Source organism: Calcarisporiella thermophila, assembly GCF_041956535.1.
Source record: "Calcarisporiella thermophila strain CBS 279.70 unplaced genomic scaffold VTP21scaffold_29, whole genome shotgun sequence".
Lineage (NCBI taxonomy): Eukaryota > Fungi > Calcarisporiellomycota > Calcarisporiellomycetes > Calcarisporiellales > Calcarisporiellaceae > Calcarisporiella > Calcarisporiella thermophila.
Window position 1 is genome coordinate 264593 of NW_027192219.1, and position 27271 is coordinate 291863.

Sequence of the window (27271 nt, forward strand, 5' to 3'; positions counted from 1 at the left end):
AATAAGCAGACTTCATAGATGCATATACTGATGCACTTTAAATAGTTTAAATAGATATTTGTTCTTCAGAAGTCTGCTTTCAGTGCCGGTAGAAACTGGCTTTCAAAAAAACAAAAATCTAAAATACTTCAAAAATAAACAAACAACTCGATCGCAAGGTGAAATACCGCAATCGTGATGAGCATGAAATGGAGAAAACAACTCTCTAAGAATAAAAGGCTAAATTTTGGAGGGAAAGGCAGTAACATGGTTTTCCACCCAAGCCTTCATCAAATTGTGCGCAATTGCGAATTTAGGCGGCACCGATAGGCTCGAGCTGCTATTCGATAGTGCTTCTGCTACGTCTTTTCGAGGGAACCACTTAGCATCTAGAAGTACCACACATGAATAGGTGTGAGATAATTTTTATTAAACTGTGCCACTTTTCTAATCAAAATATTACCCTCTAGCTCATTGTCGTCAAGCGAGATATTCTCCGTGATTGCCTGTGCAACGAATCCAAGCATCAAAGAGTTTGGGAACGGCCACGGCTGACTCGAATGATATATGACCGTTCCAATGGTGACGCCGGCTTCTTCTTTGGCCTCGCGGCGAACGGCTTCTTCCGCACTCTCACCTGGTTCGATAAATCCTGCTAGACAGGAATAAGTGTTGCCAGGGAAGGAGCGCTTGCGCCCGAGGAGACAACGCTCCCCATCGGCTGAAACAATACAAACGATCACCACCGGATCTAGTTACGTATTGTCGCGTGAGCACGCTAGTATATCGTGACCTCATACTCTAGAAAATTCTATTGTGAATTACCTGTCCTTGGATATGTATAGTTTTGAACCCCTTTCGCTGATCTGCAAGGAGGATTCTCGCTCTTCCCCTCACATATTCGCTTCCAGCCCGCCTCCCCGGGGTGCGTCTTTCGTCCACATGCGGGACAGTGAGGATTCCTATGATTCCAGTCAAGCATTGCTGCTGCCTCGGAAACTATGCCTGCCTCTTCTTGAGGGAGAAAGAATGTCGCGGGTTGAGGGCTCTCGAAATCAAATCCTCTCGATTCGATCACCTCTTTGCGAAAGGCTTCAAAAGAGTCGTTAATTTGACTAGAGGTGAAAGAGCGAGAATCGACAGCCCAAAAGAAAAGTCCGTCAGACTCCCGCACTCCTAGGAAGACTAGGAGAAATTCCTCTTCGCATGATGCTGCCTTCACTGGGTCCTGTGGGTCATCTAGAGGATTGCCAAGCAACTGCTGAATATCACTGTAGTTAAGCAAAGCGAGCTGGGACGAGGAATTCAATAATATACTCCGCGATGAAAACAAAATAAAGCGAGAGGAAGGTGAAATAAGTGCGTTGCAAAGGAATTCGGGATCAGTACGTTTTGCACTCATTCTTTAGTGAAGTAATGTCAAATTTTAACCAGTCTGTTCTAAAATTACCGAATATTTTTCCTACAAGAGTCGTAGTTGAATTACCTGTTCAAGGGGTTTCCAGCGAAGTAATTGGTAGTCTCTCTTTGTTGAATCTCAATGCTAGCTGGCTTTATCTCTGTGGAGATTGGTGCTTTCAATTCGAGGAGTGAAGCAGCTTCATTATGCCCCCAGAATGCCGAGAGCTGAGCTGCAGTTTTGCCCTCATTATTCCTTACACTGGAATCAGCCCCTAGATTAATTAGCGCCTCAATGACTGGTATCTGCCCATATCTTGCGGCAAACATTAGCTAAAAATAACGAGAAGTTAGCTGAAAAAAGTCGTACGTAACTGTGTTCCAGATGCTTTACAGGAGTCCAGCCCTTCTCATTCTTTGCATTGATTTCATTGGTATGGGCTTGGATATATGAGATATCACCAGTAGCAGCTGCTTGAAATACATTCATGTTTAAAGCTAGGATTATCAAAGAAATCGAATTTTGACACGTTGGCCACAATTATTATCAGGAGCATTTAGTTAGAAATCTGGTTTTCCAATTAGGAAAATCCGAATCAATTAATTATCCTAGAGATCCTTTAGCACATGAAATTGTTCAAATGTCTCGGAACAACTAATTTAGAACCAACGTAGAACCAACGTAGAACCTACGTACGGGGAGGGTTGTCATTAGACCTCGTACATCAACACGCAATAAGCAATAATATACTATGAATTTTCCGAATCGATATACGCCTTTAATGCCAAATAAATTGGTAACCAACCCGACCATCCAACTAACACATGAGAAGTAGTCCTCCAGGGTATCCTATGTGTTGGCGAGTTTATTCAATATGTGTATTTTACCACTTTAGTTTGGCTGTTCAATAAATATTCATTGGCACGTTCAATGAAATGCAGAGCTAGTCTTTTTGAGAAGGTTTGGGTAATGGGTTTTTCTCTTTCAGGAGCAGAGTGATCTAGTATATCCAAAAAAAGAGTGGAGAAATAAAGATGAATGAAGTAGTGCAAAAAAGTCAAACACGAAATGGCTGGTAAATCAATGCAAAAATAGACCCGTTTAAATATAGGAAATATAGAAATAAAAAACACATGGATCCCAGAGCAATTCAAGAGGTTGAAAAATTGCTATATTATACAAAACGACAGCCGCCTCTCTGATGCTCTACCCTACTGCTACCCTCATGTGACTGTGTGCTACTCGCCTCTGTAGCATGTATCTCCAACTGTTGGGTCAAACTCATCATATCTAGTACTACCGCATCATCCTGCACATCCTCAGGCATCGTGGAGGCGCCCTGCGCTCGTCCTCGTTCTCTTTCTCTCGTTATTCGCAGTCGAGATAGCAATCTCTGTACTCTCGACGGTCGAGGATGTACTGCGGATGGAGCTTCCAGTATGACCAAGGGCTTATTCAAGGATTCACCCGGTGGCAAACAATCAAGTTTACAAAGTGGGCACGTAGGAGATTTTGTTGTGAGCCAGGGGTCGATACACTCTGTGTGGAACTCGTGGTCGCAGGGAAGCTTTCTCAACATATCCCCCTCCACGTAATCTTCCAAACATACAGCACACATTTCAGCGTCTACTACTTCAAGCCCTTCCCCGTTTGGCGAGGCTGTTGTTTGAGCGGCCTTTTGGGAGCTAGTGGAGTTAGTGGAATTCACAGAGGCTCGTCGAGCTTCATACTGAACTGTGTTAAGTGAAGCGGTGGCCTTATGGAAAGAGCGGGTCGGGAACGTGTCAAGGTGCGCTGGGTCAACATTGGGCTTAACGCTTGGCTGGCTATTGAGCATAAATAGCTCCATGCGTTGCTGACGTCGACGCATGCGATAAAAATGACATTGCATAGCGACTATTTAAAAAAAAAATTAGAGTTGATTGTAGGCATATATATATATAATTAAGGTGATTACCTGAAGTGCTGAATGAAATACAGAGTAATGCGATGATGATGATTAGGGTCAGTTCCCAGATGCCCGGATAGTATTGCATGAACGGTAATAAAATAATTCGTACCCTCCGTGTTCCCAATAGAGCATTTCCTACTTCTCGGTTCCCAACTTCGTCCGTGAAATTTCCACTATACATTCGCAGGAGAGCCCGTAGCTTCTGCCCTACCGTTAAATCGACATAGAATGCCGGTAGATCCGATACCTGGCTCTCGCTGCCCCCAGAGATCGTGGTGTAGCCCTGGGGCGATTCTGCACCATACACAATAACTCCTTCTGCTCCGTCCTGTTTGGCAAACAAGAGTTTTTGCTCATATGTACAGTTTCCCTCGCGAGCAATGAGAGCAATACGTGGTGTTCCAGCAGGAAGCGGTGCGCTCGGAATAGCATCAAATGAAGCATTGAATTGACATCCTGAGCCTCTGTCATATAAGATGCCCTGCACACCCATGCGATCTGGAGAGTTGATGAGATATGGTGTGTCAGTTACCCCGTCCGTGAACTCATATTTTGGGCTTGTGTCATCTATAGTGTCGAGTGAGGTAGAATTTGGGAAAAGTACGATAACATCTAGTGAGTTAAAGTAGTTAATATTAACAATCCTATTAATACGAAAAGCAAAAATATTCCAACCTTGTCGGATAAGGGGCCCGCTTCCCCCATAACTCCTCAGATGGCCAAGGGTAAAGAAAAAGAGACAGAAAACAACTAGACATGGTAGAGCCGTTAGAAAAGCTATCCGTGCCACGCGGGGCATACGGCGATAGCATCTTGGCATGGAGATGGTGGGAATGGATGGCATTTTAATTAACCATTACTATAGTCTTAACAGTACTCAATAGAAGGAGGTAAGGGGGGGGGAGATTATAGTTTGAGAGAATAGGAAAAGAATGAAATCGTTAAAAGTTATGGTAGAGAAGTAAAGTAAAAGAGAGATAGAGAAGGAGCGAGATAAGGTCAGAATAAGCCCGGGAATGATTACTCTCCGTTGCGATTACACCTTTGTGGGTATAATACTCTAACGAAATAAAGGGGAGTTAAAAATGGAGCGAAAAAAGAACGGAGCTTTATGGTCGGGTACAGACAAATGAGCTGGGTTGTGTGTGACTGTGACATCCGATCTAATTTTCTAAAATTTATTCTGAAACAGATCGTAAAATTGCACTAAAATATAAAAGTATAAGAAAAAAAAAATTTGCACGATGAAATTTCCATATATATATTGAATTTTTTCCTCTATACAGGAGGAAAAGAGTGAAAACAAATTCTTTCCCCTTAAATTTAATTATATTCATCCCCCGTCGTGCTCAACTCCAGGTCTGCCTTGACCATCTCTATCACCAATTCATCAAAGGTGACCTTTCTCTTCCAACCTAGCAACCTGTTTGCTTTGGCTGGGTCTCCTAAAAGAAGTTCCACCTCTGCGGGACGGAAGTATTTAGTATCCACTCGCACGCGAATAGCGCCCGTCTCCTTGTCTCGTCCAACCTCATCAACGCCTTCACCTTCCCATACAATGGTAGTTCCAACAACAGCGAATGCTTTCTCCACAAACTCACGAACAGTATGGGTTTCCCCTGTTGCCAGCACAAAATCTTCTGGCTTATCCTGCTGGAGCATTAACCACATTCCCTCGATGTAGTCTCTGGCATGACCCCAGTCACGTTTGGCATCAAGATTGCCGAGGTACAAGCATGGTTGCTTGCCCAGATGAATGTCCGCAACAGCACGCGAAATCTTACGCGTGACAAAAGTACGTCCACGACGTGGACTTTCATGGTTGAAGAGCACACCATTGCAAGCAAACATATCGTATGCCTCGCGATAATTGACGGTAATCCAGTATCCATAAAGCTTCGCCACACCATAAGGAGACCGGGGGTAGAATGGGGTAGTTTCTTTTTGAGGTGTTTCCACAACTTTGCCATATAGCTCTGAGGTTGAAGCCTAACAGATAATAATTGCCATTATTCAGAAAATAAGCAGGATATAAAAATATAAGTTTTACAACTGAAAGGAATGGTTACCTGGTAGAAGCGAACATATTTTGTAAGACCGCATGTGCGAATGGCATCTAGCAGACGCAATGTGCCCAAACCATCCACATCACCCTGAATATAGATAATATCATTAGTAGAGCATTTATCAATACCAGTGGAAAGATTGCACAGACCGTATATTCAGACATATCGAACGATACTTTAACGTGCGACTGAGCACCCAGGTTATAAACCTCAGTCGGCTGAACTTTAGAGATGATGTGCACGAGAACAGTAGAGTCAGTCAGGTCGCCATAATGCAGCACTAGTTTTGGACCTAAAATGCAACAGATTACCCACAATCAGTATTAGAGCTACAATGGACCAATTTTATCGCTCTTACGTTCATGAGGATCCTTGTACAGATGATTAATGCGCCCAGTGTTAAATGAAGAAGAACGACGGATAATACCATGCACAGTATAACCCTTTTCCAAGAGGAATTCGGTCAAATACGAACCATCTTGGCCAGTAATACCTATTTACTCAAACAAGATGATGGAAATTCAACAAAGATAAAAAATTTATGAGCATCTTTAATGTGGAGAAAGATGACGTGTCGCGCTGTAAAGCAGTGGTTGCGTACCAGTTAATAGTGCAACTTTGCGTTTACGGTATTCCTCGACAGGGATGGAGGGACCATGGCAAATTGGATCAGCAGCTTCCATATTTAAATTGAGAAAGAGACACGTTAATGTGAAAATATACTAAATATGCTAATAAGAGCCAGAGGTCAATATCCTCTTTTCAAGGGAATTCGAGGCAAAAATAAAAAGAAAAATAATGTTTACAAGCCACATTGTGCCATATTTTTAGAATATTGAATAGAAAGTTCAGCTATTAAAATGTATATGGTGGTTCAACAAGAACACTAAAAAGAAGAGTCATAGACACTGTATGCTATGCATCCTTGTAAAATAATTGTTGACTTGTTCAACAAATAAGAAAACTTGCTCTAAATGATACTACAATTATTATATTTAAAATAAACTGGATAAACAAGAGTATGTACTTGTACTTTTGAACACAAAAAGAAATAATAATAGAAAAAGATAATAAACAGAAAAAGATTAATTACATTATATTGAAGTACTCGAAAGCACTTGAGTAATTCTAAGGCTTTGTTATTTCTATGAGAATATAGCTGAATTCTATAGTAAATATAAATATAATTAACATTAAATTTTATACGTTTTTCCCATGAAATGACTTGCCAATTTAGACATGATTATCCTGATGATTGAAAAAGATACGATTCTCCGGTTTCCCAAATCGCACTTTATATTCTTTATCGGATTTTACAGCATTTTCTTTTACATCATTCCGCTGAAGCTCGCCTGTAAATATTCCACGGTAGTCGTAGGCAACTACGATTGCTGCCAATGCTGACAGTAAAATTGAAAAGGCAATGAAGCGCATGTTGATTTTTTAGGACAATGAGTGACAGAAATTAAAGGAGAAAAAATCCGGCAATAAAGAAGGGTTCGCCAGAGTAAGATATTCTATTTCATTATCCGACGCGTTTCAAAAAGTCTCCATTAAATGCTAATAATCTCCGAAAATATTGGATACTTTAGTACAGTATTATATCCACCCAGAGGTTAATTAACTTGTAATAAAGTTGGAAATAGTGCTAAAGAACCAACCTATGATTTGAATAAATGCAGAAATTTCTGTCACTATCAGAAACTGGTCATAAAAGACTTGGATGAAAAGCAATGATATTAGAAAAAGCTTTGTTCTGTCTGTTGAGTCCTGCGTAATGTCGACGAGATTTTTGAAAATCCATATAAAAATTTCCAAGTTCAGAGAACAAAGCATACGCACATTTCATCCATGTGAGATCTTCTCTCAATTGAGTATATGACTATTCTTTTGCGTGGCATTTTCTCTGTTATTTTTACTAATTCCTGGCTCAACTAACCTTATATCTCAGAGAGGCTCTACTAACTCAATAAAACCGATTCTCGCCAATACATGTATCATATTATTTTAAGTAGCCATATCGGTTCCGACGATTCCCCTTGAAACATGAAAATAAATATCTTATTTATTTTTTTCTTAATCAAACGCGTAAATTCAGCTAAGATAAAAATATAATGAGCATTCTCATTAGTATACATAACAATCACTTTACTCTCTTACCACTTAGCACTATTATATTGGTGTCCCCTAAGCTCAACCAAAGCATCTACTCAAAAAAATCCGTTTGGAATGGGTATATAAACAGATCCATCTTTTAAAATCTCCCGAGCCGAACTCATCAAACAAAGTAATGCTAACTATCAAATCGACAAAATCAATATGACCCACTATCTCTCCTTGAAACTGATAATGAGAGATCCTGGAATGCTATTGGTTTTCATCGATCACTGGCAACCGATTCTCTACAAATAATAATAACAAGCTGCAACGAAAGAAACAAGCTAAACTTCTACGTTATCAAGGCAAGAATTGACAATTTTTGGAGCTCACCAATATTCTCAATCTCGTGTACTGTAAAAAAAAAATATCAAAACTATTTGATATATTCACATTTGCGCTAAATTCCAAACGATTGCAAATGCTTTTTTTTTTTAGGATTACGTGTACTTTGTTCAAAATGGTTATACCAGTTCTATACCGAGAATCATAAATTTATGCCGCGTGCCTTTGATTTAACTTTTACTTAAAGGTGTTTCAACCATATTAGATAGCACTGTTTACGTGCCACACTACAAGAGCTACTATTTTCAAAAATTTTGTACCACATCTCGAATTGACTCATCCCTTTCTGTTGTATATCGACCGAAAAAAGAATATTCATTCAATATCTTTTGATTAAGCAGTTACGCAAGCATGTATTATTCAGCTATTACAAAACAGAAATCCGAAAGACCTGGAAGATTGTTCATCAAGAGTCGCGTTCGGTTTTCGAGATCTGCCAGATATATAAAGCAAAAGAATTCTTGTTTGATCCTACATCATACAAAGCATCCTTAACCAAATCGAAATATTCCAATGTCTAATTCTTCTTTCGAACTTCAATTCTTTGGCCCTCACGGTCGCAACTCCATTACTCGTGCAATTCTCAGCTACGCTGGTGTAAACTGGAAAGATCGCGACGTTGGATACCCTGAAGAGTGGCTGGCCTTAAAGGAAACCGCACCATATGGGCATCTACCGGTCCTCTACGAGCACAAGTCCGATGGGACTACATTTGTTCTGTCTGAAACCAGCGCCATTAATCAGTATCTAGCGAGCAAGTTTGGTTTGATCGGCAGTAACGAAGAGGAAACGGCTCGGATAACCGCTATTTCCAGCCATCTTGATAATATACTGAATGCTGCTGTTACTCATGTATTTGCCGCTGAAGCCGGTTTGGATCCGATTAAAACAAAGGAGGCGTTAGATAAGGCGATCAGGCATAATGTCAAATATCATGAGCGGTTGTTGGCAGAAAATGGTGGAAACGGGTTCTATGTCGGTAACAAGCTCAGCTATGTAGATATCTTCGCGGCTGTCTTGTATAGCAATTCACGAGAGTTCAACGTATTCAAAGATGTCCCGAAGGAACAAATTCCACTATTCACTAAAGTTGTTGAGAATGTTTATAATGAACCAAGACTGAAGGAGTTTTGGAGCGAGCTTATTGAGAAGCTAAAGGAATAATCATCCTTACAATTGTGTGATTTCGCGCTGGTAAACTGGTTATTATATTGAAATTTCTCAAGATATCATAATTCATTTAGGATTTTTCTGCAATAAACATTTTCAATTTGAAGCTATTGAGTTATCGAATTTCCAAAAAATAAATAGGTATTTAAAATAGGAAACAATAGCAACAAAATACCACGAAATACCATATCAACTAATCTATGCCCAAGTTTAATCAAAAGCAAAAAAAAAAGAAAGAGTAAAAGAAATAAGATGTTTTTATATGTGCAAGTTTATTTAGCTACCTGGCAATTTTAATCCTCTTTCAAAAAGATTTTTGATACCCATTCTGCTTGATTAGTGTTGTTAAATTCAATTCAAGTCGAGCTATTCAAAGCACAAAGCATTTAAAGAGCAGAAACTAGCGTCAAACACTACTATGGCTGTGCAATATCAATGGCATTATATTTTATTTCTGAGTATTCCAAAAATGAATATCGTATCTATGCTTACTATTTTTATATATTTCGAATATCAGATCATTTGCGGCTTATCAACTTAGAAGTTGTCTTTTTGAGAACGAATATTAAATGGCAGACAATACCCCAACCCGTGCCCCATGGACACGCCAAGCTCAACCTGCTTCAGCAGGAGCGTCCTCAGCTCCATTTATGGGCTCTCTGCCTATTCCTACAACGAAATCCTTAGCTATTTCTTCAAATCAAAATTTTGTTACCCCCATTAAGCGCATCTACAATGAGAGTGATCTCTCATTTTTTCTACAATCAGAGGCATATACACGTTACATGGCATTTGTCCGAGTACTGAATGATAGCGTTGTGAACAAGAAAATTGATGATGTTTGTGAAGAAAGCGAGGTTTGCATTATACCAATATTCGTGCTTTCGAGTATTGAACCCTATATAGGATTGACGAGATAGATTTGAGTAGGCGACTAGGAATATCATAGCTATGCTTGAAGAGTTGAACACGTGGATAGACGAGATACCTCCTCTACAGACATCACAGCGCTTTGGCAATAAGGCTTTTCGCGATTGGGTGGGCCGTTTGGAGCAGGTAATTTCAAAGTGAACCTATCGTGTAGTTAACTTTTCACTAATTCATATCATTTTTTAATTCATAGAATGCAGACCGCTTAATAAGAAACATTCTACCACAAAATCTCCATTCTGCTATTCATGAACTCTCACCCTATCTTGCTGTTTCTTTTGGAAACCCTACTCGCATCGACTATGGGAGCGGCCATGAACTTTCCTTTGCCGCTTTTTTATGTGCTCTTGCACAGCTATCCGTCTTAGAGCCAAAGGATTATACCGCTATTGTTCTTCGGATTTTCGTGAAATATTTAGAAGTAGTTCGACGATTGCAAAGAGTATATCTGCTGGAGCCGGCTGGCAGCCATGGAGTGTGGGGACTTGATGATTATCAATTCTTACCCTACGTGTGGGGTAGTGCGCAGCTAAGAGGTAGGTATTTTTTTTGTGCCGTTTACCCTGCTGAGGACTTATAGTAGCCTTGTGCTTATCAAGACCATTCTCGCCTTAAGCCAAGTGCCGTGTTAAAAGGAGACTATGTGGATGAACTTGCACCCAATTACCTGTACTTCCGCTGCATACAGTTCATTAACGAAGTATATAGATTTATATATCATAGTTTTCTCTCCCCTCCTAATAATGGTTCTACTATGCTCATTTCAGGTGAAGCGCGGCCCCTTCCACGAGCATTCGCCTATGCTTTATGATATTAGCGGAGTACCTACGTGGGTAAAAGTAAACTCTGGAATGCTGAAGATGTACGTGGCCGAGGTTTTGGGAAAGTTTCCTGTGGTTCAACACTTTGTATTTGGCACTTTCTTCCCTTGGGAAAAGTCTGAAGCCGTTTCTCAACCGGCTCACCCTTTGTAGCAATAGCTTGATTTTATACATGCTGCTGAAATTTCATAATATAATGATCTTCTCTTCAGTTATATATATGCAAGCGAAACATAGAGACAAAAAGAAAAGCAAAAAAAAAAAAAGAGAAGAGAACAATAAAAAACAAATTGAAGAATATGATTATAAACTTTCTCCATTGTTTTTTACCTTCGTCCTCAAAAAAAAAAAGAGAATAAACGCATTTCCTTATTCATATCCCAGTTAAAATCATGATCCCATTATTCCTTTTCATCCTCATCCTCATCGTCCTCTTCCTCCGCATTCTTCAACCATTGAAGCAGTGGCTCCATCTGTTTGAGGAAGACAGTCTTCCCTTGGGGCTTGGCTCCCTTCTCCGCCCAATAGAGGATTGCTCCCTCGGAGAGTACATCATGCTTGTAGAGCAGTTGAACAAGGGCCCTGAAGGCTTTGAGAAGTTTTGCATCCTCGTAGCACCAGATCTGCACTTTTTGAAGCAGCAGGAGTTCTGTGCGCGAAGTTGTGCTCACTTCAGCCAATGCTCCAGCCCATTTGTTGATCTGGTTCTTAGCTTGCGATTCAACAAGCTCAGGGCGATTCGACCAGTCGACTGAGGTCATCAGTGCTTCCCAAAAGAGTTGAGCAACTTCATGCTCGGGAAGGTTCGACTCCTTAATCTGTTGCTTAGCATATGAAGCAACCTATTGTGGAGAGGGAAAATAGCACAAACAAAGAGCGATACAAAGGGGAGATATGTCAGTAAAAGTATATATAGGAGCATGAAAGGGCTAACTTACCCCCTGTGGAGTGGCATCTTCATCCGAAATCATTTCTCGGAGCTGCTCAAGGAATCGCTCCTTTCGTTCGTTCAGCTGCTTCTTGTTGTGATAATCAACCAGTGGACGAAGGTCGGATGCCTCGAAGTAGCGAGTGAAGTATTCACTGTTGCGCTTGTTGGGAGGGAAAAATTCAAGCAGACGACCTTCAATTCCGCCCTTGGTGAGTGCAGAGCCAAGCTGGTCAATTGACTGATCCGTGAGGAAAGTCTTAAAAACCACCGTTACAAGCCGAAGCGAATAGCCTGATAATTAAGAAAAATAAAAGTCAGCATTTCGAAAACATTCTGTATCTAATTCATTAGTTCAATACAATGACACTTTACCATCTTTCAACAGATGATCTTTGAACAACACAGCCAATACTTCGGCACTCACCAGCCCTACGCTAATAAAGAGGGCAGTTGCAATTCCGAGCTTAACATTCTCTGCCTCACTCCATCGATTCACAAGCTGAAGGACGTGCTTCAATGTCTCTGTCAGAGCTTTTTGCAGGTATTTATACCGCCTAATAGTCTTTCGAATCACTTCCACATGGCCCTTAATTGCGCTCTCTTCCGCGGCGAAAATGCAGTAAGGGCTACGTGTCTCTGGATCAAGAATATCTCCTCCGGGACCAATGACCCCGCCCGTAATGAGTACTTCAAAGAAAGTGTCACCGTACTTGCGATAGTCGAGTTCGTTTCCAGCTGCGTCAAGTTTTTGCGAAAGATCGTCAAGATCTTCGGGTTTAGATGAGTTTATTACTTCCAATAAATTATCCCTGAAGACTAGATAATAATAGAGATGGGAATTAGTATGGCTATTGATCAAGATTAAAGAAAATTTCTATTTACTTTCAGGTTCGTATTTTGCCTGCGCTTTCGCAGCACTCTAATTGAGAGCATTTGAATAAGCAGAGAAATAAGAGAAGGGCTGAAGCGCTAATGCAGCAAATATAGTTACCTTGCGTTGTTTTACTTGAAAACCATGTAGACCTGATTTAGGTGGAGAAAAATCATTAGAGAATTGGAGAGAGATGATGATAACAATAACAACTTACCAGGCCGTTGGCTGGAGGAGATTTGAGAAGAATTCATTTAAAAATTAAAAGCAAAAAACTACGTACAGCAACAACTAACAAGTTAAATTGCTCTCTTTCTTCAGAAAAATATTTTCTTTTATATGTTTGTTTGTTTTATCAATTGTTAAATTGCAACAATAAAACGTTAAAGGAGGGAGTGAGAAACGAGGCGATACGAGATATCATTTGTGCTGAATAAGCCACATTTTTTAACAAAAAATGGCTGCGATTAAGACGAGAGATATGCACTGGGATTCTGTAGAATAGTTAGCCCCAAGGAAATTTGGAGGACATGCCTTAGAATAACCGCACGAATGGTTGGCCTTTGGGGCGAGAAATAAAAAACCTGACGTAGTGTAGTAGCAATAAAACATTAGACGCTCGTACAACTTTATACTTGGCTTCCACCACACTAGTAATAACTGGCTGTATGATTATGTTTATCGATGGTTGCTAGTTGTATTGTAGGGTCTTATTCAAGGAATAGAGGTTTATCATAGTTTAATCTTCTCCTAGTACACTTTCAGTTGCTTATAGCTCAAGGATATTGGAGTATTTGAAAACAAATGTAACAGCGTTTTTTTTTCAAGTATCTACTCGCATGCATATGAATCAGATCAATACTAAAACTAATCTATCATTCTCTATTCACATGTGTTTATTCGTAGCATCTTAAACCAGATGATCCAGTTTTTTCACAGATAATACCTGATGAAAACTCTTTTATCCATAGCTGGATTGCGATAGAAAGATCATATCTTTCTTTACACACTGTTTTGAAACCAATGTTTATCTTGTGTTGCGTTGAATTCAGTTATATCTCATCCAATCCCACCATGCCCAAAATTAAATTGCCTGCTTTTTTCAGTATTACGCAGACCACTCCTTATTCGGTTACGCGCTCTAATTTATTGAAGATTCACGCGTTTTGTTCTTTCCGAGCTCCAATGTTCATTTCCAAGACTAAGCTCGAGAATGCTCTACTTATTATCCTTAATATTCTCAATAGCTTACTTTACCTTGGGACAGTGTCAGCGGCTATATTGAATTGTACGTCGAGTGGAGGTTTTCAAATCATAGTATATATTTACACATGGTAATGGATATAGTGGTGAGCTAAAATATGGAGGTGATAATTAACACAATCAAACGCGTATATATGTAGTGTGATATGTAGCGTACTTCTATTGAATGAACTTAAATCACTTGCTATTGCTCAAGAATATTTTAGATTTTTAAGCGAATTTCGAGGGCAAGGCTTCGTTTTTATATTGTGAGAACATAATCTGCTTCACCATTCGCTTCTATTTCTAATTACCGATATATTAGTATTGGTTGTGCAGTCTCCAATTCCCATCCTTTCAGCTTCACCGTTTCTCTTCTTAATGTCTGCACAGGACTCGCCTATATTATTCTTTCCTATACTCCACATACTCTCATGGTAAATTCACTTCGACTGAATCTTCAGAACTGGTCCGATTTCTCTTCTGAAGGCCTAGATCTTCCGAGGCCTGTGTACACGGCCGAGGAAAGTGCAGCTGCTGTGATCTTGCGGGACTCAAGAAGAGTCACACCGGCATCTGTCGGTTTAAAAAAGAATAATTCATCGGCTATATTGAATGGTGGTGGGAGAAAAACTACATCCGCGAATGCAAGAGCTATGACACCGATTGGTCCTCGGGTGATGTCTCCTTTAGGTACAAGGACAATGTCGCCAAAGATTTCGAATACTCGGCGCTTCGACCCCACTGAGTTTGAGGCGGCGGTAATGGAGGGTTTTCGCAACGCATCCTATACAATGAACCGCTCAATACAAGAGGAATATGTAGTTCCTTCTCATTTACAACGTTGAATCTCGAATATTTATGCACCAACTCACATGTGATTTTTTCATTTGTATATAGTTTTTTGTTTTTATTCAATTCATAACTATAGGAAATATATGTGATCGAAGTACATATTCATATCACTTCGATCTACTCGATATCAACGATATTCTACTGTATATTTTTGGGCAAAATATTCTCAGAACTCTGTTGATATAGGATGTATTATATCATTTAGTTATGAACTAAAACTATCTGATATCGATATTACGAGTTCTCATAGCAAAATGTTGAATCGTTTTGGATTGAGAGGGTAGAAAGGAAAGTAGGGGAGAATGGGTAAAATATATTAACAACGACATAAACATCTTATAAATGGTTTAGGTTAAGTAGTTGAACCTCCAAGTCATACACATTATATTGAATAGATACATTATGCTGTGTATGCCCATGCAGGAAATCCAGGGGGCATCGTTTTTTCCAGGCCATCATTCTCTGGAGGCGGTGGTAATCTTAATCTCTCTAGTGTATCTGGCGCCATTTCATCCAGTGCTCTAAGTATCTTTGCTGCCTCCTCGCTTCGATTTATCACCCGCCGTTTCTTTAATGGGCTTCGGTGATTCTCTCCTTCAATCTCGTTATTTTCTTCGTCAGTGACTTCAGGGCTCTGAGCACGAACATCGAGCAGCTGGCGAATCTCTTCAATAGGCCGCAGGATACCATCAAGCCCTTCCCGTTCGATGCGTTCGATGTTTTGCTCGAGTACCTCTTTCCTTCTTTCTGATTTCTAAAGGGTGGGGTGAAGAAATCAGCGTCCAAAGGTTCGTACCAATCAACAATAGTCATCTACTCACCAAATGTAGCCGTGTATTTCGACGTTTTCTTACCGTGTCTTTTAAGCGCTTCTCGTCAGGTTTTAATTTTTCCCTTCTTCGATTTGTAAAAAGTTTTTCCAAGGCAGCCATTACTTCACGACGGGTTGCACCGTAAGGAGGAGAAGGAGGTTGCGCCATTATGAGATCGCAGAACTCATCGAGAACACGCTGATTTGTGGGATGGGTCAAAGGTTCGGAGTAATTCCATTCAAGTGCTTCATTCTGATCCCCCGTGGCAGGCATTAACCTTGATTTCTTTTCAAATTCAATAAGCTTACTTCTGACATGATGCTAATAAAAAAAATATGGGTACAAGAGCGTTAATCAATAATTTTGCTACTCCAGTTTTAATCCACACCATCATTTACCTGGATTGATTTTGTTCTGTTTTTTGTCTCCGACTCAATTATCCCTAGCTTTAAATCACGCGATGTTGGAGTCGAGTGCTGCTGCAACAGTTGCTGGAAGCTAGCACTGAAAAGTCCAGCAGTAGATGGAGAAGTTTTCAGTTGCATTCCCAAGGCGGCTGAACCAGCTACATCATTTTGCGATCCTCCCCCGCCGACTCCATCGCCATTTCCTACAATCGATGTTGCAGATGCCTCTCCATCCCCAATTCTCATACCAATCACCTCTCGCAGTACCCGGACTGCCTCTCTGTTCTGCCGCTCAATTTCCGGTATCCGCGCAACCAATCCCCGGAGCTCCTCTATTTCTTCTTTTTGACGCTGAACTATCGTTCGTAACTGCTCGAGTTCATCTTGCTGTTGACGTACCGTATCTCGTAGTTGTGTATATGAATTGTCAAGGAACTTGGAGAGATTGTCGAAATTAAAGGAGGGTGAAACCATAAATAAAATGTTCGTTGGTAGACAAGAGTAGCAATTATGGATTTATTTAATAATTCTAATAATGCTATACTGAAATCTGTCAAAGGACGACGTATAAGTGGGATAACTGATAAGTGTGGATAAGGACAAAGAAGTATTCGCAGATTTTGTACAAAAGGAACAAAAATATCCTCCCTAGGTTAGGTTAGATTACGACTAGATAAAATTCTTAGGTTTTAATTAAATTTGTTTGAAATATTATAGAAGTAAATAAACATTTTTATAACAGATCTTATTGAAGGCACCCCAACCCATCTCTAAAACCATAGTTTTGCAGAACTACAAGTTTATTTGTTTCCCTTCTCCTCGTCCAGTATTGGCTTCTCGTTCACCTTCCCGTAGATCCGCCACGTTGATTCTGGATCAGAGATCACGCGTTGAAATACGATATACTCGAGTAACTCTTTCGGGGCGTTAGGATCACCGCCAATAAGGCGCCGCTTGTCATAAACAGCCATACTCTGGAATCAAATGGCAAGGTTAAGCATGGAACTGGATTATAGAATGCTCTGGACAAGCCATCTTTAACATACTTGTTTTGTGTGCAAACGCACAATTACTTGTCCCAACGAGAAGCCTCCACGTCCATACCCTTCAGCTAAACACCGAACGCTTACGATCCGAGGCGGTTCAATGTTATCGTGAAGTTTCCAAACATAGGTACCTGCTGGGCGGTGTTTAATACTGTTCTTAAGAGTTGCATACATGCTATCAGCGCAGATTTCCTCTAGTAGTTTCTTATCACCCCTATAAATGCGTAAAATAAAGGTTTGAAGTAGCGCCAAATAACGACCTTGAGACTGAAATTACTTTGCGAAAGCCTCATTCATAGCACCGTAGGCCCTTTCGGCGAAATTGGTGAACTCTCTCGGATTCCATTTCTCGAATTCCATTTTATGCTTTATCAACGCATTGCTATTAGTAAGGGATGATCAGTATCGGTGATAAGCTATTTTACAGTGTTAAATGGGTGACGATGCATACTAGAAAAATGTTTCCACAGAATTCCGGAAATTCCTCTTCTTTGCGTAAAACCATCGTCTAAAATCTGAAAATGGAGATGGGATCTTGTCGGGAGTATAAGGGACAAATTCCGCTATCCAGAGCAAATTTTCTCAATTAATGGCTCATTCACAATTTCTTATAATAAAATCGAGAAAAAAATTTACCGACGACCCCAAAATCTCTTCTCACCACCGGACGCTGCTCCATCTCTCTTCTCGACGCAAAAGTGCGCTGGGGCTGCTGTAGTTGCGATACATAAGGAGTGAACGTGGGAGCAATGAACCTTGAGGTAAATGGTTGTAATCGCTGGGTATTGCGGAGTGTGTGGAGGCCAATGCGTTGCATTTTGCGGATCCTTCCTCTCGATTACTATGTTTACAGACTCGAACTTGGATCTATAAAATTTAGACTGCTACTGTGACCTCAATGTGACTATCTTTCTTCGAGTTGGATTCAACAAATTAGCGGCCGAATATGCTGTGCGATGCTGACCCGAGTAATCCGGCAGAACCGACTTATCCCCCCATTAAGCCCGAGGCCTCAATAGAGGATCTTAATTGCTCGAAGGAGAGGCCGAGTTAGCTTTGAGCTGCAAGGTATTATGCAATCGCTTCTTATCTCTATTAATCCGAAAGGGGTCCATACTATTGGCCGTGAAGCGTTCTCATTTTTGAGCCGCAAGCGCAGAAAGGTAGATATTCTTTTTGATAATTGAAGAGGAGACGGTCAGTCGGTCAGTCTGCAACCGGATATTGTGTGTATATACGATACCCAGCAAACTTGATAGAAATTTTCGAAGTTCCCCCTGAATCAATCAGAAATTAGTGTGTGCATTGTGCACGGTTTGACCAGTAAACAAATCAACTAGATTAACAAAATTAAACTTGTTACGGGCGAGAAGTTCAAAAAAAAAAAAATAGGGAAGTTTCAAACGGAAACTTGTCATTCATCCTTTTTTTTTCCTCAACATCGACTTGTTCCCATTGTTTCTCCATCTCCACCCAGAGTAAAGCTTAGATAAATTTTTATTATATTTATAATTTTACTTAGTTCATCCTACTACATCCTTATTTTTGTCCATTTGCTCTTTTATTTTTCAATTTTCTCTTTTTCCTCTCTAAATTTCGAAGATGAGTGACATCGCAGAGCGTATTCAGGCCGCCCGTGCTGAGGCTGAAGCCCTCAAGGACAAAATTCGGAAAAAGAAGGAATCTTTAGCGGATACTACTCTTCGTCAACGGGCCTCTCATATTGAGGCCATCCCACGGCTTACTATGCGCAGTCGTCGTATGCTAAAAGGCCACCTTGCTAAGATCTATGCAATGCATTGGGCACTTGATCAACATTTGGTGTCAGCATCGCAAGATGGGAAGTTGATCGTGTGGGATGCCTATACGACCCATAAAGTACATGCTATCCCATTAAGGTCAAGTTGGGTTATGACTTGTGCGTATGCCCCATCTGGGAATTTCGTTGCCAGCGGAGGCCTTGATAACGTGTGCACGATTTACTCGCTTACGCGTGAAGGAAGAATGGGGCGAGAACTTAGTGCCCATACGGGTTATTTGAGCTGCTGTCGATTCTTGAGCGACGAAAAGATACTAACAAGCTCTGGTGATATGACTTGTATGCTGTGGGATGTGGAGCGCGGGATCAAGCTTGACGAATTCAAAGATCACACTGGTGATGTGATGAGGTATACCCTACTACTTAGCATTTTTTTGCTATTTCCCATCATTCTCTTATGGCGCTTTTTTTTCCTGTTTAATGCACTAGTATTTCTCTTTCGCCATCCAATCCTAACGTATTCGTCTCGGGCGCCTGCGATGCGACTGCCAGGCTATGGGATCTCCGCACTCCCCCTACTTCCATACGTTCTCTCCAAACTTTTACTGGTCACGAATCTGACATCAACGCTGTTCAGTACGTACTCTAATCCCATATTTGTTTCGCACCCCTAGATTTTGCTAACAATACTATAATTGCATTAAGCTTCTTCCCTAATGGAGATGCATTCGGCACCGGGTCGGATGACGGGACCTGTCGCCTCTTTGATTTGCGAGCAGATCGTGAACTCAACCAATACGGACATGAAAGTATAATGTGTGGCATCACTAGCGTCTCCTTTTCTGTTAGCGGACGTCTGCTATTTGCGGGCTATGACAATTTCGAATGCAATGTGTGGGATACCCTACGCGGAGATCGTGTCGGTGTGCTGCAGGGCCACGAGAATCGGATCAGTTGTCTCGGAACAGCTGCAGATGGAATGGCTCTTTGCACTGGAAGTTGGGATACTATGCTGCGAGTGTGGGCGTAATTACATATCCCCATTTCCTTTTTTTTAATTATATAGATATATTACTAATTAATAGATCATCTGTTTAATTATTTCTTAACTCATTGTTTTTATTATTATTCTTTTTTTTTACTCCCCTTCTTTCCCTGTTCGTTTTCTGTACCGCGGTGTGTGCTTATTACTTTTTTTTAAAAAAATATACATATATATGTTAAACGAAACAATTTTCATTCCAAATCGTCGGCCTAAAAATCGATTGCTTTGTATTATAAAAGAGGAAATAGGAGAAGGAAAAAATAAGATGATAATGAGAAGGAAAAGGAAAGATAATAATAAAAAAAAATAAAATATAACAACCTACAGCCAAATATATGAGATCAAAAAACAACCAGGAGGAGTAAAATGAAAAAAAAAGAAAGGAATAAATTTGACAAAAAGAGAGAAAATGCCATTTTTTATATGTAAGACTTTTTTAGGGAAAAAAAAAAACATCTTAATAAAATCACTTGTAAAATAGCAAATTCCCCCCAATCAATAAAAAAAACCTAAGCAGCAGCCTGTGCATTCTCCTTTTCTTTCCGTGCTTTGAATGCGCTCTGCGCCCATGCTTCCATATCAACTTCAACCGATTCATACCTTTTAATGAACTGGTGCTCAAGCAGCTGAGAATACGTGGGACGAGCTTTGGGGTCCTTATTCAGACTAATAAAGAATTGCAAGTTAACACTCACTATCTGAAAAAAAAAAGCACTCTTATCTACCATTGCGAAACAAAGTCTACCGCATCATCTGAAAACAATTCTGCAGGTAAAGTTGGAACCTCTCCTTGCACAATAGCGCTTAACTGTGCAAACATGTTATCATACTTGTATGGGTAACTTCCGGTAGCCACCTCTAGCAATGAAAGTCCTAGAGACCAAACATCCGCCTGGGCTGTGTATGCACTTCCTTGTTCCACGGATATGCGCTCCGGTGCCATATACGGTTGACAGCCGATGTTGGTCTTGGCCATCGACTGTATTAGCTGGCCCGAGACTCCGAAATCACATAGTTTTACCTGCCCCTTGCGGTTAATAAGCACGTTGGTAGGCTTAATATCTACATAAAGGCCCATGAATACACTCTAAAAGATATCGATTGCGAGACAGGCACAAACCTCTATGAATGATATTCAGCTCGTCCTTCAAAAACCTTAATCCTTTGACCATCTATATTCAATCACATGAATACTTCAATTGTTATATATAATGGTATCTTAATCATTTACCGATTCGGTAATTTTTGCCATCACATCTTCCGGCACACCACAGCCATATAACTTGTCTAAAGAGCCACAGTCCATATATTCCATGCAAAGGTACACACAAGACTCGATGAAAAATGCACCATAAAACTCGACAATATACTCGCTCGTCGATTTATGGAGGATATCAAGCTCCATCAGGATCTGCGAGAGACGAGATTCGTCTAGCTCCAGACGAATTTCCTAAATGAATTCAAAATTAATTTCAGGAAATTAGAGCTACTTTCGCATATTATCAGAAAAAAGTTCCTGTATACCTTCATTGCCATGGTGACATTGGTTGGTCGGTGGAAAACCTTGTGCACAGTTCCGTACTGCCCTTTACCTAGCTCCTCACATACCTCAAGCTCATCCATCTTAATTCGGTAACTCACTCCACTAGTAAAATCCACTCCCTCAGCGTGAAGGATAGCTTTGCCGCTGAAGTTAAGTTTTCCTGATGGATCACTGAGGCAAACAAAATTATTAGATCACCCACTTCAGATAGGAAATAGAATGTACTAAGATGATTTAGACATACACATAGCGAGAAAATTTTGCAAATGGCGTACTGTTTTTTTGAGCAGAAAATCCTCCAATATCATTTAGTTTCAACCCGAATTTGGGCTTACCACCCATACCGGTATTTCGATGAGCCGGGGAGGATGACCCTGGTCCTGCCGGAGATCTTGGCATGAGTGGCGGCATGACTGGCATCCGCGGCGCGCGCACAGGTGCAATGGGCGGAAGGGCTACCCGAGATGGAGGCCTACTGCTTGGACTATCTACCCGCCTTGTGGGCGGAAGGACAGGACTACGAGGCAGAGTGCACTGCGATGGATCAGACATCTGATTTAAATTAGGGGAATGATCGCAGTCCGTCTTCTGGTGATTTTGTGGCTGCTGACAAGAGATCGAGAGATCGGCTAGCGATTCGTGAAGATCCAAACCGGCAAAAATTGAATTACGGAGAATGAGGGAACGAGCGTGTGGGACAAGGGGGAAAGGAAGAAATAATAAAAAATAAAAAAGGACCTAGGGATTTTTTGGATTACTCTTCTATCGAATAAACATTCATACAGGATTGGTCTTTTCTTGATTCAGTTTATACCGGAGAAAGCAAAAAAAAAAGAAAAGAAAAAAGGCAGTAGTGACAATGCAAGTGGTAAGTAAAAATGATAGTGAGAGCTAATGTCAGCCAAGCCACCCTTTCTAATCTGAATCTTCGCTTCTATACGAGTGCGTTGGTGTCGTACAACTTTCAAAAATTATCCCACTGCGATATTGGTTCAGATCCTTGATGAAAGTTTTGCCTTAGTAACCTATAATAGCTCTAAAATCGGGTATTTACAAAAATATCCAGAATGTATATCATAAGAAATTGCCGGCAAATCTCGGCGCCCACAGCAAAACTTAAGATGGGCGCCGCTAGTTTGTACCTTATCGCCTTAAAACATGGGCTACCCGACAGTTAAGCCTCCAATGTGATGGCGGTCCTTCTATCACTTATCGCCCACTCATTGATCCAAATTTTTTGCTTATATCTATCTTATTTCTTCGGCACTTGAAATGATTTTTGAAAATTTAAGTCTCATTTAATCATCTGTCAAATCTAATGTTTAGAATGATCTCATAATGATCCAGGATATACTACGCCCTTTGTGCAGCTAGGGCTTTTGATGTGTTGGTAGTATAATAAAATATCCATCCAGTACTAACAGGGTCGTCGTATTGCCAGGGGAAACACAACCTGATATTTTTAATAATAAGCTTAACATCTTCTTTAATTAAGAATTTTAATGCAATATTACTAGCCAAAAATTATTTAGTCTTGTGTTTTCTTTATGCCTCCTAACCTTAGAAAAGGGGATATTGTGCAAAGAAAAATTACAGAATTTTGTGGGATAATGAATAAAATATACTGAACTCTGCCTATTAAGCAAGAAATGGGGAAGTACAATAATACATCAGCAATTGTCCAAAGCACCATTATTAATCTGCTTGTTGAGCACACCCACAATAACACTAAGACTCCTGCATTTACTTATCTTTTTCGATCCCAAGTGTAACCCTCGCTCGCCCCCATCCAAGTCGATGATGACGCTGAGGACATCGTAGAGGATGAGGTTGAACGCATCGACTGTTGAATTATTTTGGCCAGTTGCGAGTCGAGTCCGTTTAACCCTGTCTTCAAGGCATCGGTCAATCCTTGTTCGAGTTGAATCCGGATTATATTCTGTACTAGAGGGCGAAAGAAAAAGTAAAACCCACTAGTGCAGAATGAATTGGATAAATTAATGTTAGGGAGGTATTAGAGTCGTCAGTATGATGAACATCATACTCATGTTTAGAATCATGCAGTCGTAGCTTAAACTCATGTACGGTTACATTCGCGTGCATGACCTCGAACGCGTGGTTCGAATGGCGAATATCAAGTGGCGCCAGTGTCAAGCTGATGCTTAAGCCTTTTCCGGAGATTATCAAGTCCATCAGGCCCACCTTTAAATAATCATAGGAAAAGAGGGAATACACAAAAGAGTTGAGCGTAGTAGTGTGAAAGCATTGCAAATTATAAGAAAGGAAATTTTACAGACATCCATCATTCTTGGAAACCCTGCTTGCTTGCGGAAAAAGTATACAATGTCTTTTGCATCGACACGTACTCCATCACTATAATAAGGTTAAGCACAATTCAAACGCTCGCTTGAAGGATACTACATGCCCTGTCGAAATATAATATACCCACATCTGAAAGGAAAGGATGGTACGCATAACTATGTCTCCTTCTGCTCGTAGTATATCACGACTAGTATCCGAGCGTATTTCAGGAATGATGATATTGGTCTGAGTGCTTACACGCACTTGGCGTGGCACTATATTAGAACAGCGCAACACTATGTTATCAAGGACATACTTGGATTCATGACTATATCTAAAGTGGTGGGCAAAGTAATCAGAATGACCCTTTTCTAGCCTTATACTTGCAATCCATACCCTTCGATTCTCGGCAATGGAACCCATTCCAATCGCTGTCCAACTGTAGCCAACACCTGAGCCAAGTCCTTTAACAGTTCGTATTTGAAGGTGGGTTGACCTTGTGCATCGAGTAGTATATCTTTCACCACTGCTCTAAAATCATGTATCCACTCGCTCAATGCTGGTTCGCAGACTAATTTTTGCGCCAGCCTTTGCGATTCGGTTACAATACGCTCGAAAAGCTCACGGTACTTCTCCGAGAGAGCGAACGGCGCACTCGAGTTGAGTAGGCCATCGATTGCGTCACGTAGGTTGTCTTGAGAGGCTACGAACTCGGAATCGTACACGCAGGCCAAGTAAAATTCCTGCAATTTGTTCATATAATCCCTAAGCTCATTATCGCGCATCGCCTGGTCAGCCATCAATTGCCCAGCTTCAATGAGCGGATCCAAGCTTGATCGACCCGCAATATTCTCAATAAGTTCTCTGGCGTTTCGTTGCGCCAAGTACCCTGCACTCCTTTTCTGGTTCACTGAGGGCTCTTCTCCAGCGATAAGCTGCTGCTGCAGGGAATATCCCTTTCGTGCAAGCCGTCGTACGATGGAAAGAAGGTCGTCGAGACCACGTTGAAATTCTGAATTTTGTTGTATCATGATCAATAGACTTTGAAATCGCTTCAAGAGCCTCTTTCGTTGCTCTTCGGACATTCCCAACCGAGTTCCAAACGTTTCCTCCTTAGAACCCTCAGTTGCTTGCTTACCCAGCTCCGACAAAGTTTCGGATAAATTAGATTCGTGATGGATATATTGCTTGATGATGGGCTCGGTGTCCGTTCGAGAACCTTCGGTGACCTCACTTTCGTCTTCCCTCTTCTTAAACAAAATGTCCTGGAGAAGCTCTTGCATGATCTGTTGGAAATCGTAGAGTAGTTGACGAAATTCGCTCGATTGTACAATCAGTTGGGCAAGTCGGATCGCCTCGTCCTTTCCGGCTTCAGCAAGTGCTTGAGTCTCCTTAGCGGTTTCCCGAAGGTCTTTCTTCGAGGCCGCTTCGCGGGCCAATTCTGAAATGGAAACTTCATTATTTCCTCCATGATTTAGTGGAATTTTAGGATCTTACGGGCGGCTTCGCGAGCACTCTTGGATCCGTAGTAAATCACATTCTGCAACTTGTCCCCACGGTTGTATTCGAGTAGCACACGCTTGGTTGTCTCGAGTAGTTTTTCAGCATCCCCCATAACCTTCTTGCCTAGTGGTGACATACCCCTAGCAGTATCGTGTATAATCTCACTTGACTGCACCTGTTCGATTTGTCTAGTGATTTCTTCGGTTTTGGGTAGTTTCCCTTGACTACATAATGGAGAATTAATTCTATAGGACCCTAATAGAGGATATACATATGGAGCTACCTCGCGGCCTCGATAGTGTCCTGGAGCTGCTCCGACCGCCGAAGAGCCCTTTGGCGGGCATACCGGTCATTCTCCATTTGCTGTACCTCTCCTGGCTTCAACAATGATTTTAACATGGTGTGTGGGAGGAAATAAAGAACGAAAGAGGCGTGTGAGAAAAGATCCAGTATTCTGCGAGTATAAAGAATTGATATGACTGCTAAATATAAATTAAAAAAAATCCGTTGATACGCCCATCGGTTATATTCCAAACCGTTTTCTTATTTTTTAGACTTTTTTAAGCCTACCCTACCATGACTTCTAAGGTAATTAGTTGAGAATCCTCCATATATATGCGCTTTACTCTCTTGCTCATGGTCCTCTTAATAGAATGATGCCGATTCAGCGTCGCAAGATCCCCACCATCGAACTATGACACCCCAGAGTGTTGAACAAGAATCACATGAGGAAGAAAATCAAGACGGAGAGACCAGCAGATTAATCAAGGAAGAGCGTAGAATAGTGACTGGAAATGATGGAGTATTTTCCAATCTTGCTGCAAAGCCCGATCTAGAGATTAAGGATGAAGAAATGCCCCCCGTAATTATCTATGTTTCTCAATTCTCTTGATCTATATTTGACTTAAATTGCAACATTGCCATGCAACAGACCTATGAGGCAGCAGCAGCTGACGCACCACCACCTTTTGAGTATGAAACCACAATATTTACCACGGCAGATAGTGATGAAATCCTTGTCGAGGGAATGCCAGTTGGAAGCATATTTTCATTCTTATGGAATATGCTAAGTAAATTATTCAAAACTTGAACTCTTTTTTTTTTCAATGCCTAATACCACTGTATTTAGTCTCTGCTTGTTTCCAGTTTGTTGGCTTTATTCTTACGTATTTGCTTCATATGACCCATGCAGCAAAGGTAAGTTCCCAATTAAAAGCTAGAGCATTATTTATATACTTTCCTCTTATTAACAAGCAATATCCTCTTAGAACGGCTCGAAGACGGGACTCGGTCTAACACTTATGCATCTTGGCTTCAGTCTTCGGCAGCGTGTACTCAATCCCAACGCTAATTTTGGCGACGACGATGAGGATATGCTATATCCAACCAATCCAACCTCTCCAACTGAGATGACTATGAGCTCATTTATTGCATGGATGCTGATGGCGCTGGGCTGGTTTATAACTGTAAGATCTATTTTCGCTTACATTCAAGCCTTGCGGACAGAAAGAATTATCCAGACTAGTCCATCACCGGCGGAGATCTATGTATAAATTACCACGCGAGGGAGTTGAAAGAATTGTTCATAAAATGTATAAGAATGTATAAGAATATTTTACTGTTGTTTTTTGTTTTATATTTATCGATCCCTTTTCCTCCCTATATGTCAAGATGGCCACAAATACTATTTCCTTCCACTATAAAGCTGTTTCTACCAGCATTTCTCCTCTGAACAAGCTGTTATAGCATTGTGGGGTGGATAAAGCATAGAATCATATGGTTACTATTCTTCTAACTCAAGATTGGCATTGACCATGCAAAATATTTTTGGGTCGATTGAGATGGAATGAAGTTATTCACAGAAAATATTGCCCATACTATCATTAACCAATTCTCCTCACTGGTGCAAAGAATCAATGATTCTTATGTCATGCTGTAGAAGCCTGGTTAAACCGGCTCAATGCGATTCAACATCTTAACTATCACACTAGATATCATTACAACTGCGGCTCTAAGTGAGACATTAACTTGATTAATAACAACGAAAGGATAAACTTGGGCCACCTTTGATAAGTTTGGGCCTTGTGCAACCTTAGTTTTCTCAGTACTAATTCGGTAATATATGAAATGGACAATTT

The 27271-nt window shown here is 40.7% G+C and overlaps 13 protein-coding genes across 13 annotated transcripts; 5 read left to right on the forward strand and 8 right to left on the reverse strand.

Annotated features, from left to right (window-relative positions):
* Nucleotides 1-219: 219 nt before the first annotated feature.
* VTP21DRAFT_6844 (uncharacterized protein) lies at nucleotides 220-1867 on the reverse strand (the record flags this gene model as incomplete). Its single annotated transcript, XM_069397519.1, has 5 exons — nucleotides 220-368; nucleotides 443-730; nucleotides 805-1382; nucleotides 1466-1710; nucleotides 1772-1867. 5 exons carry the CDS (start codon nucleotides 1865-1867, stop codon nucleotides 220-222), a joined length of 1356 nt encoding a protein of 451 aa, XP_069246660.1.
* Nucleotides 1868-2552: 685 nt separating this feature from the next.
* VTP21DRAFT_6845 (uncharacterized protein) lies at nucleotides 2553-4173 on the reverse strand (the record flags this gene model as incomplete). The annotated part of the gene is made up of 3 exons (XM_069397520.1): nucleotides 2553-3274; nucleotides 3336-3941; nucleotides 4005-4173. 3 exons carry the CDS (start codon nucleotides 4171-4173, stop codon nucleotides 2553-2555), a joined length of 1497 nt encoding a protein of 498 aa, XP_069246661.1.
* Nucleotides 4174-4652: 479 nt separating this feature from the next.
* Nucleotides 4653-6078, reverse strand: VTP21DRAFT_6846 (uncharacterized protein; the record flags this gene model as incomplete). Its single annotated transcript, XM_069397521.1, has 5 exons — nucleotides 4653-5318; nucleotides 5399-5482; nucleotides 5545-5687; nucleotides 5754-5888; nucleotides 5997-6078. The coding sequence occupies 5 exons, from the start codon at nucleotides 6076-6078 to the stop codon at nucleotides 4653-4655; spliced, it is 1110 nt and encodes a 369-aa protein (XP_069246662.1).
* A 2332-nt stretch (nucleotides 6079-8410) lies between these two features.
* Nucleotides 8411-9061, forward strand: VTP21DRAFT_6847 (uncharacterized protein; the record flags this gene model as incomplete). The annotated part of the gene is made up of 1 exon (XM_069397522.1): nucleotides 8411-9061. The coding sequence occupies one exon, from the start codon at nucleotides 8411-8413 to the stop codon at nucleotides 9059-9061; it is 651 nt and encodes a 216-aa protein (XP_069246663.1).
* Nucleotides 9062-9636: 575 nt separating this feature from the next.
* On the forward strand, nucleotides 9637-10971 carry VTP21DRAFT_6848 (uncharacterized protein; the record flags this gene model as incomplete). Its single annotated transcript, XM_069397523.1, has 5 exons — nucleotides 9637-9924; nucleotides 9998-10123; nucleotides 10191-10533; nucleotides 10597-10697; nucleotides 10765-10971. 5 exons carry the CDS (start codon nucleotides 9637-9639, stop codon nucleotides 10969-10971), a joined length of 1065 nt encoding a protein of 354 aa, XP_069246664.1.
* A 248-nt stretch (nucleotides 10972-11219) lies between these two features.
* VTP21DRAFT_6849 (uncharacterized protein) lies at nucleotides 11220-12874 on the reverse strand (the record flags this gene model as incomplete). The annotated part of the gene is made up of 6 exons (XM_069397524.1): nucleotides 11220-11660; nucleotides 11757-12040; nucleotides 12122-12565; nucleotides 12632-12668; nucleotides 12741-12772; nucleotides 12838-12874. The coding sequence occupies 6 exons, from the start codon at nucleotides 12872-12874 to the stop codon at nucleotides 11220-11222; spliced, it is 1275 nt and encodes a 424-aa protein (XP_069246665.1).
* Nucleotides 12875-13805: 931 nt separating this feature from the next.
* On the forward strand, nucleotides 13806-14710 carry VTP21DRAFT_6850 (uncharacterized protein; the record flags this gene model as incomplete). The annotated part of the gene is made up of 3 exons (XM_069397526.1): nucleotides 13806-13954; nucleotides 14024-14131; nucleotides 14188-14710. The coding sequence occupies 3 exons, from the start codon at nucleotides 13806-13808 to the stop codon at nucleotides 14708-14710; spliced, it is 780 nt and encodes a 259-aa protein (XP_069246666.1).
* A 407-nt stretch (nucleotides 14711-15117) lies between these two features.
* On the reverse strand, nucleotides 15118-16410 carry VTP21DRAFT_6851 (uncharacterized protein; the record flags this gene model as incomplete). The annotated part of the gene is made up of 3 exons (XM_069397527.1): nucleotides 15118-15471; nucleotides 15539-15850; nucleotides 15928-16410. 3 exons carry the CDS (start codon nucleotides 16408-16410, stop codon nucleotides 15118-15120), a joined length of 1149 nt encoding a protein of 382 aa, XP_069246667.1.
* A 326-nt stretch (nucleotides 16411-16736) lies between these two features.
* Nucleotides 16737-17799, reverse strand: VTP21DRAFT_6852 (uncharacterized protein; the record flags this gene model as incomplete). The annotated part of the gene is made up of 5 exons (XM_069397528.1): nucleotides 16737-16910; nucleotides 16983-17196; nucleotides 17260-17364; nucleotides 17434-17545; nucleotides 17619-17799. The coding sequence occupies 5 exons, from the start codon at nucleotides 17797-17799 to the stop codon at nucleotides 16737-16739; spliced, it is 786 nt and encodes a 261-aa protein (XP_069246668.1).
* Nucleotides 17800-18584: 785 nt separating this feature from the next.
* VTP21DRAFT_6853 (uncharacterized protein) lies at nucleotides 18585-19771 on the forward strand (the record flags this gene model as incomplete). Its single annotated transcript, XM_069397529.1, has 3 exons — nucleotides 18585-19150; nucleotides 19231-19377; nucleotides 19447-19771. 3 exons carry the CDS (start codon nucleotides 18585-18587, stop codon nucleotides 19769-19771), a joined length of 1038 nt encoding a protein of 345 aa, XP_069246669.1.
* A 524-nt stretch (nucleotides 19772-20295) lies between these two features.
* Nucleotides 20296-21881, reverse strand: VTP21DRAFT_6854 (uncharacterized protein; the record flags this gene model as incomplete). The annotated part of the gene is made up of 6 exons (XM_069397530.1): nucleotides 20296-20452; nucleotides 20512-20848; nucleotides 20907-20958; nucleotides 21018-21236; nucleotides 21311-21500; nucleotides 21574-21881. 6 exons carry the CDS (start codon nucleotides 21879-21881, stop codon nucleotides 20296-20298), a joined length of 1263 nt encoding a protein of 420 aa, XP_069246670.1.
* Nucleotides 21882-23076: 1195 nt separating this feature from the next.
* VTP21DRAFT_6855 (uncharacterized protein) lies at nucleotides 23077-25532 on the reverse strand (the record flags this gene model as incomplete). Its single annotated transcript, XM_069397531.1, has 7 exons — nucleotides 23077-23302; nucleotides 23374-23531; nucleotides 23627-23702; nucleotides 23779-23964; nucleotides 24027-25071; nucleotides 25128-25357; nucleotides 25417-25532. 7 exons carry the CDS (start codon nucleotides 25530-25532, stop codon nucleotides 23077-23079), a joined length of 2037 nt encoding a protein of 678 aa, XP_069246671.1.
* Nucleotides 25533-25709: 177 nt separating this feature from the next.
* Nucleotides 25710-26686, forward strand: VTP21DRAFT_6856 (uncharacterized protein; the record flags this gene model as incomplete). Its single annotated transcript, XM_069397532.1, has 5 exons — nucleotides 25710-25721; nucleotides 25786-25995; nucleotides 26065-26203; nucleotides 26263-26330; nucleotides 26402-26686. The coding sequence occupies 5 exons, from the start codon at nucleotides 25710-25712 to the stop codon at nucleotides 26684-26686; spliced, it is 714 nt and encodes a 237-aa protein (XP_069246672.1).
* Between the last annotated feature and the right edge of the window lie 585 nt (nucleotides 26687-27271).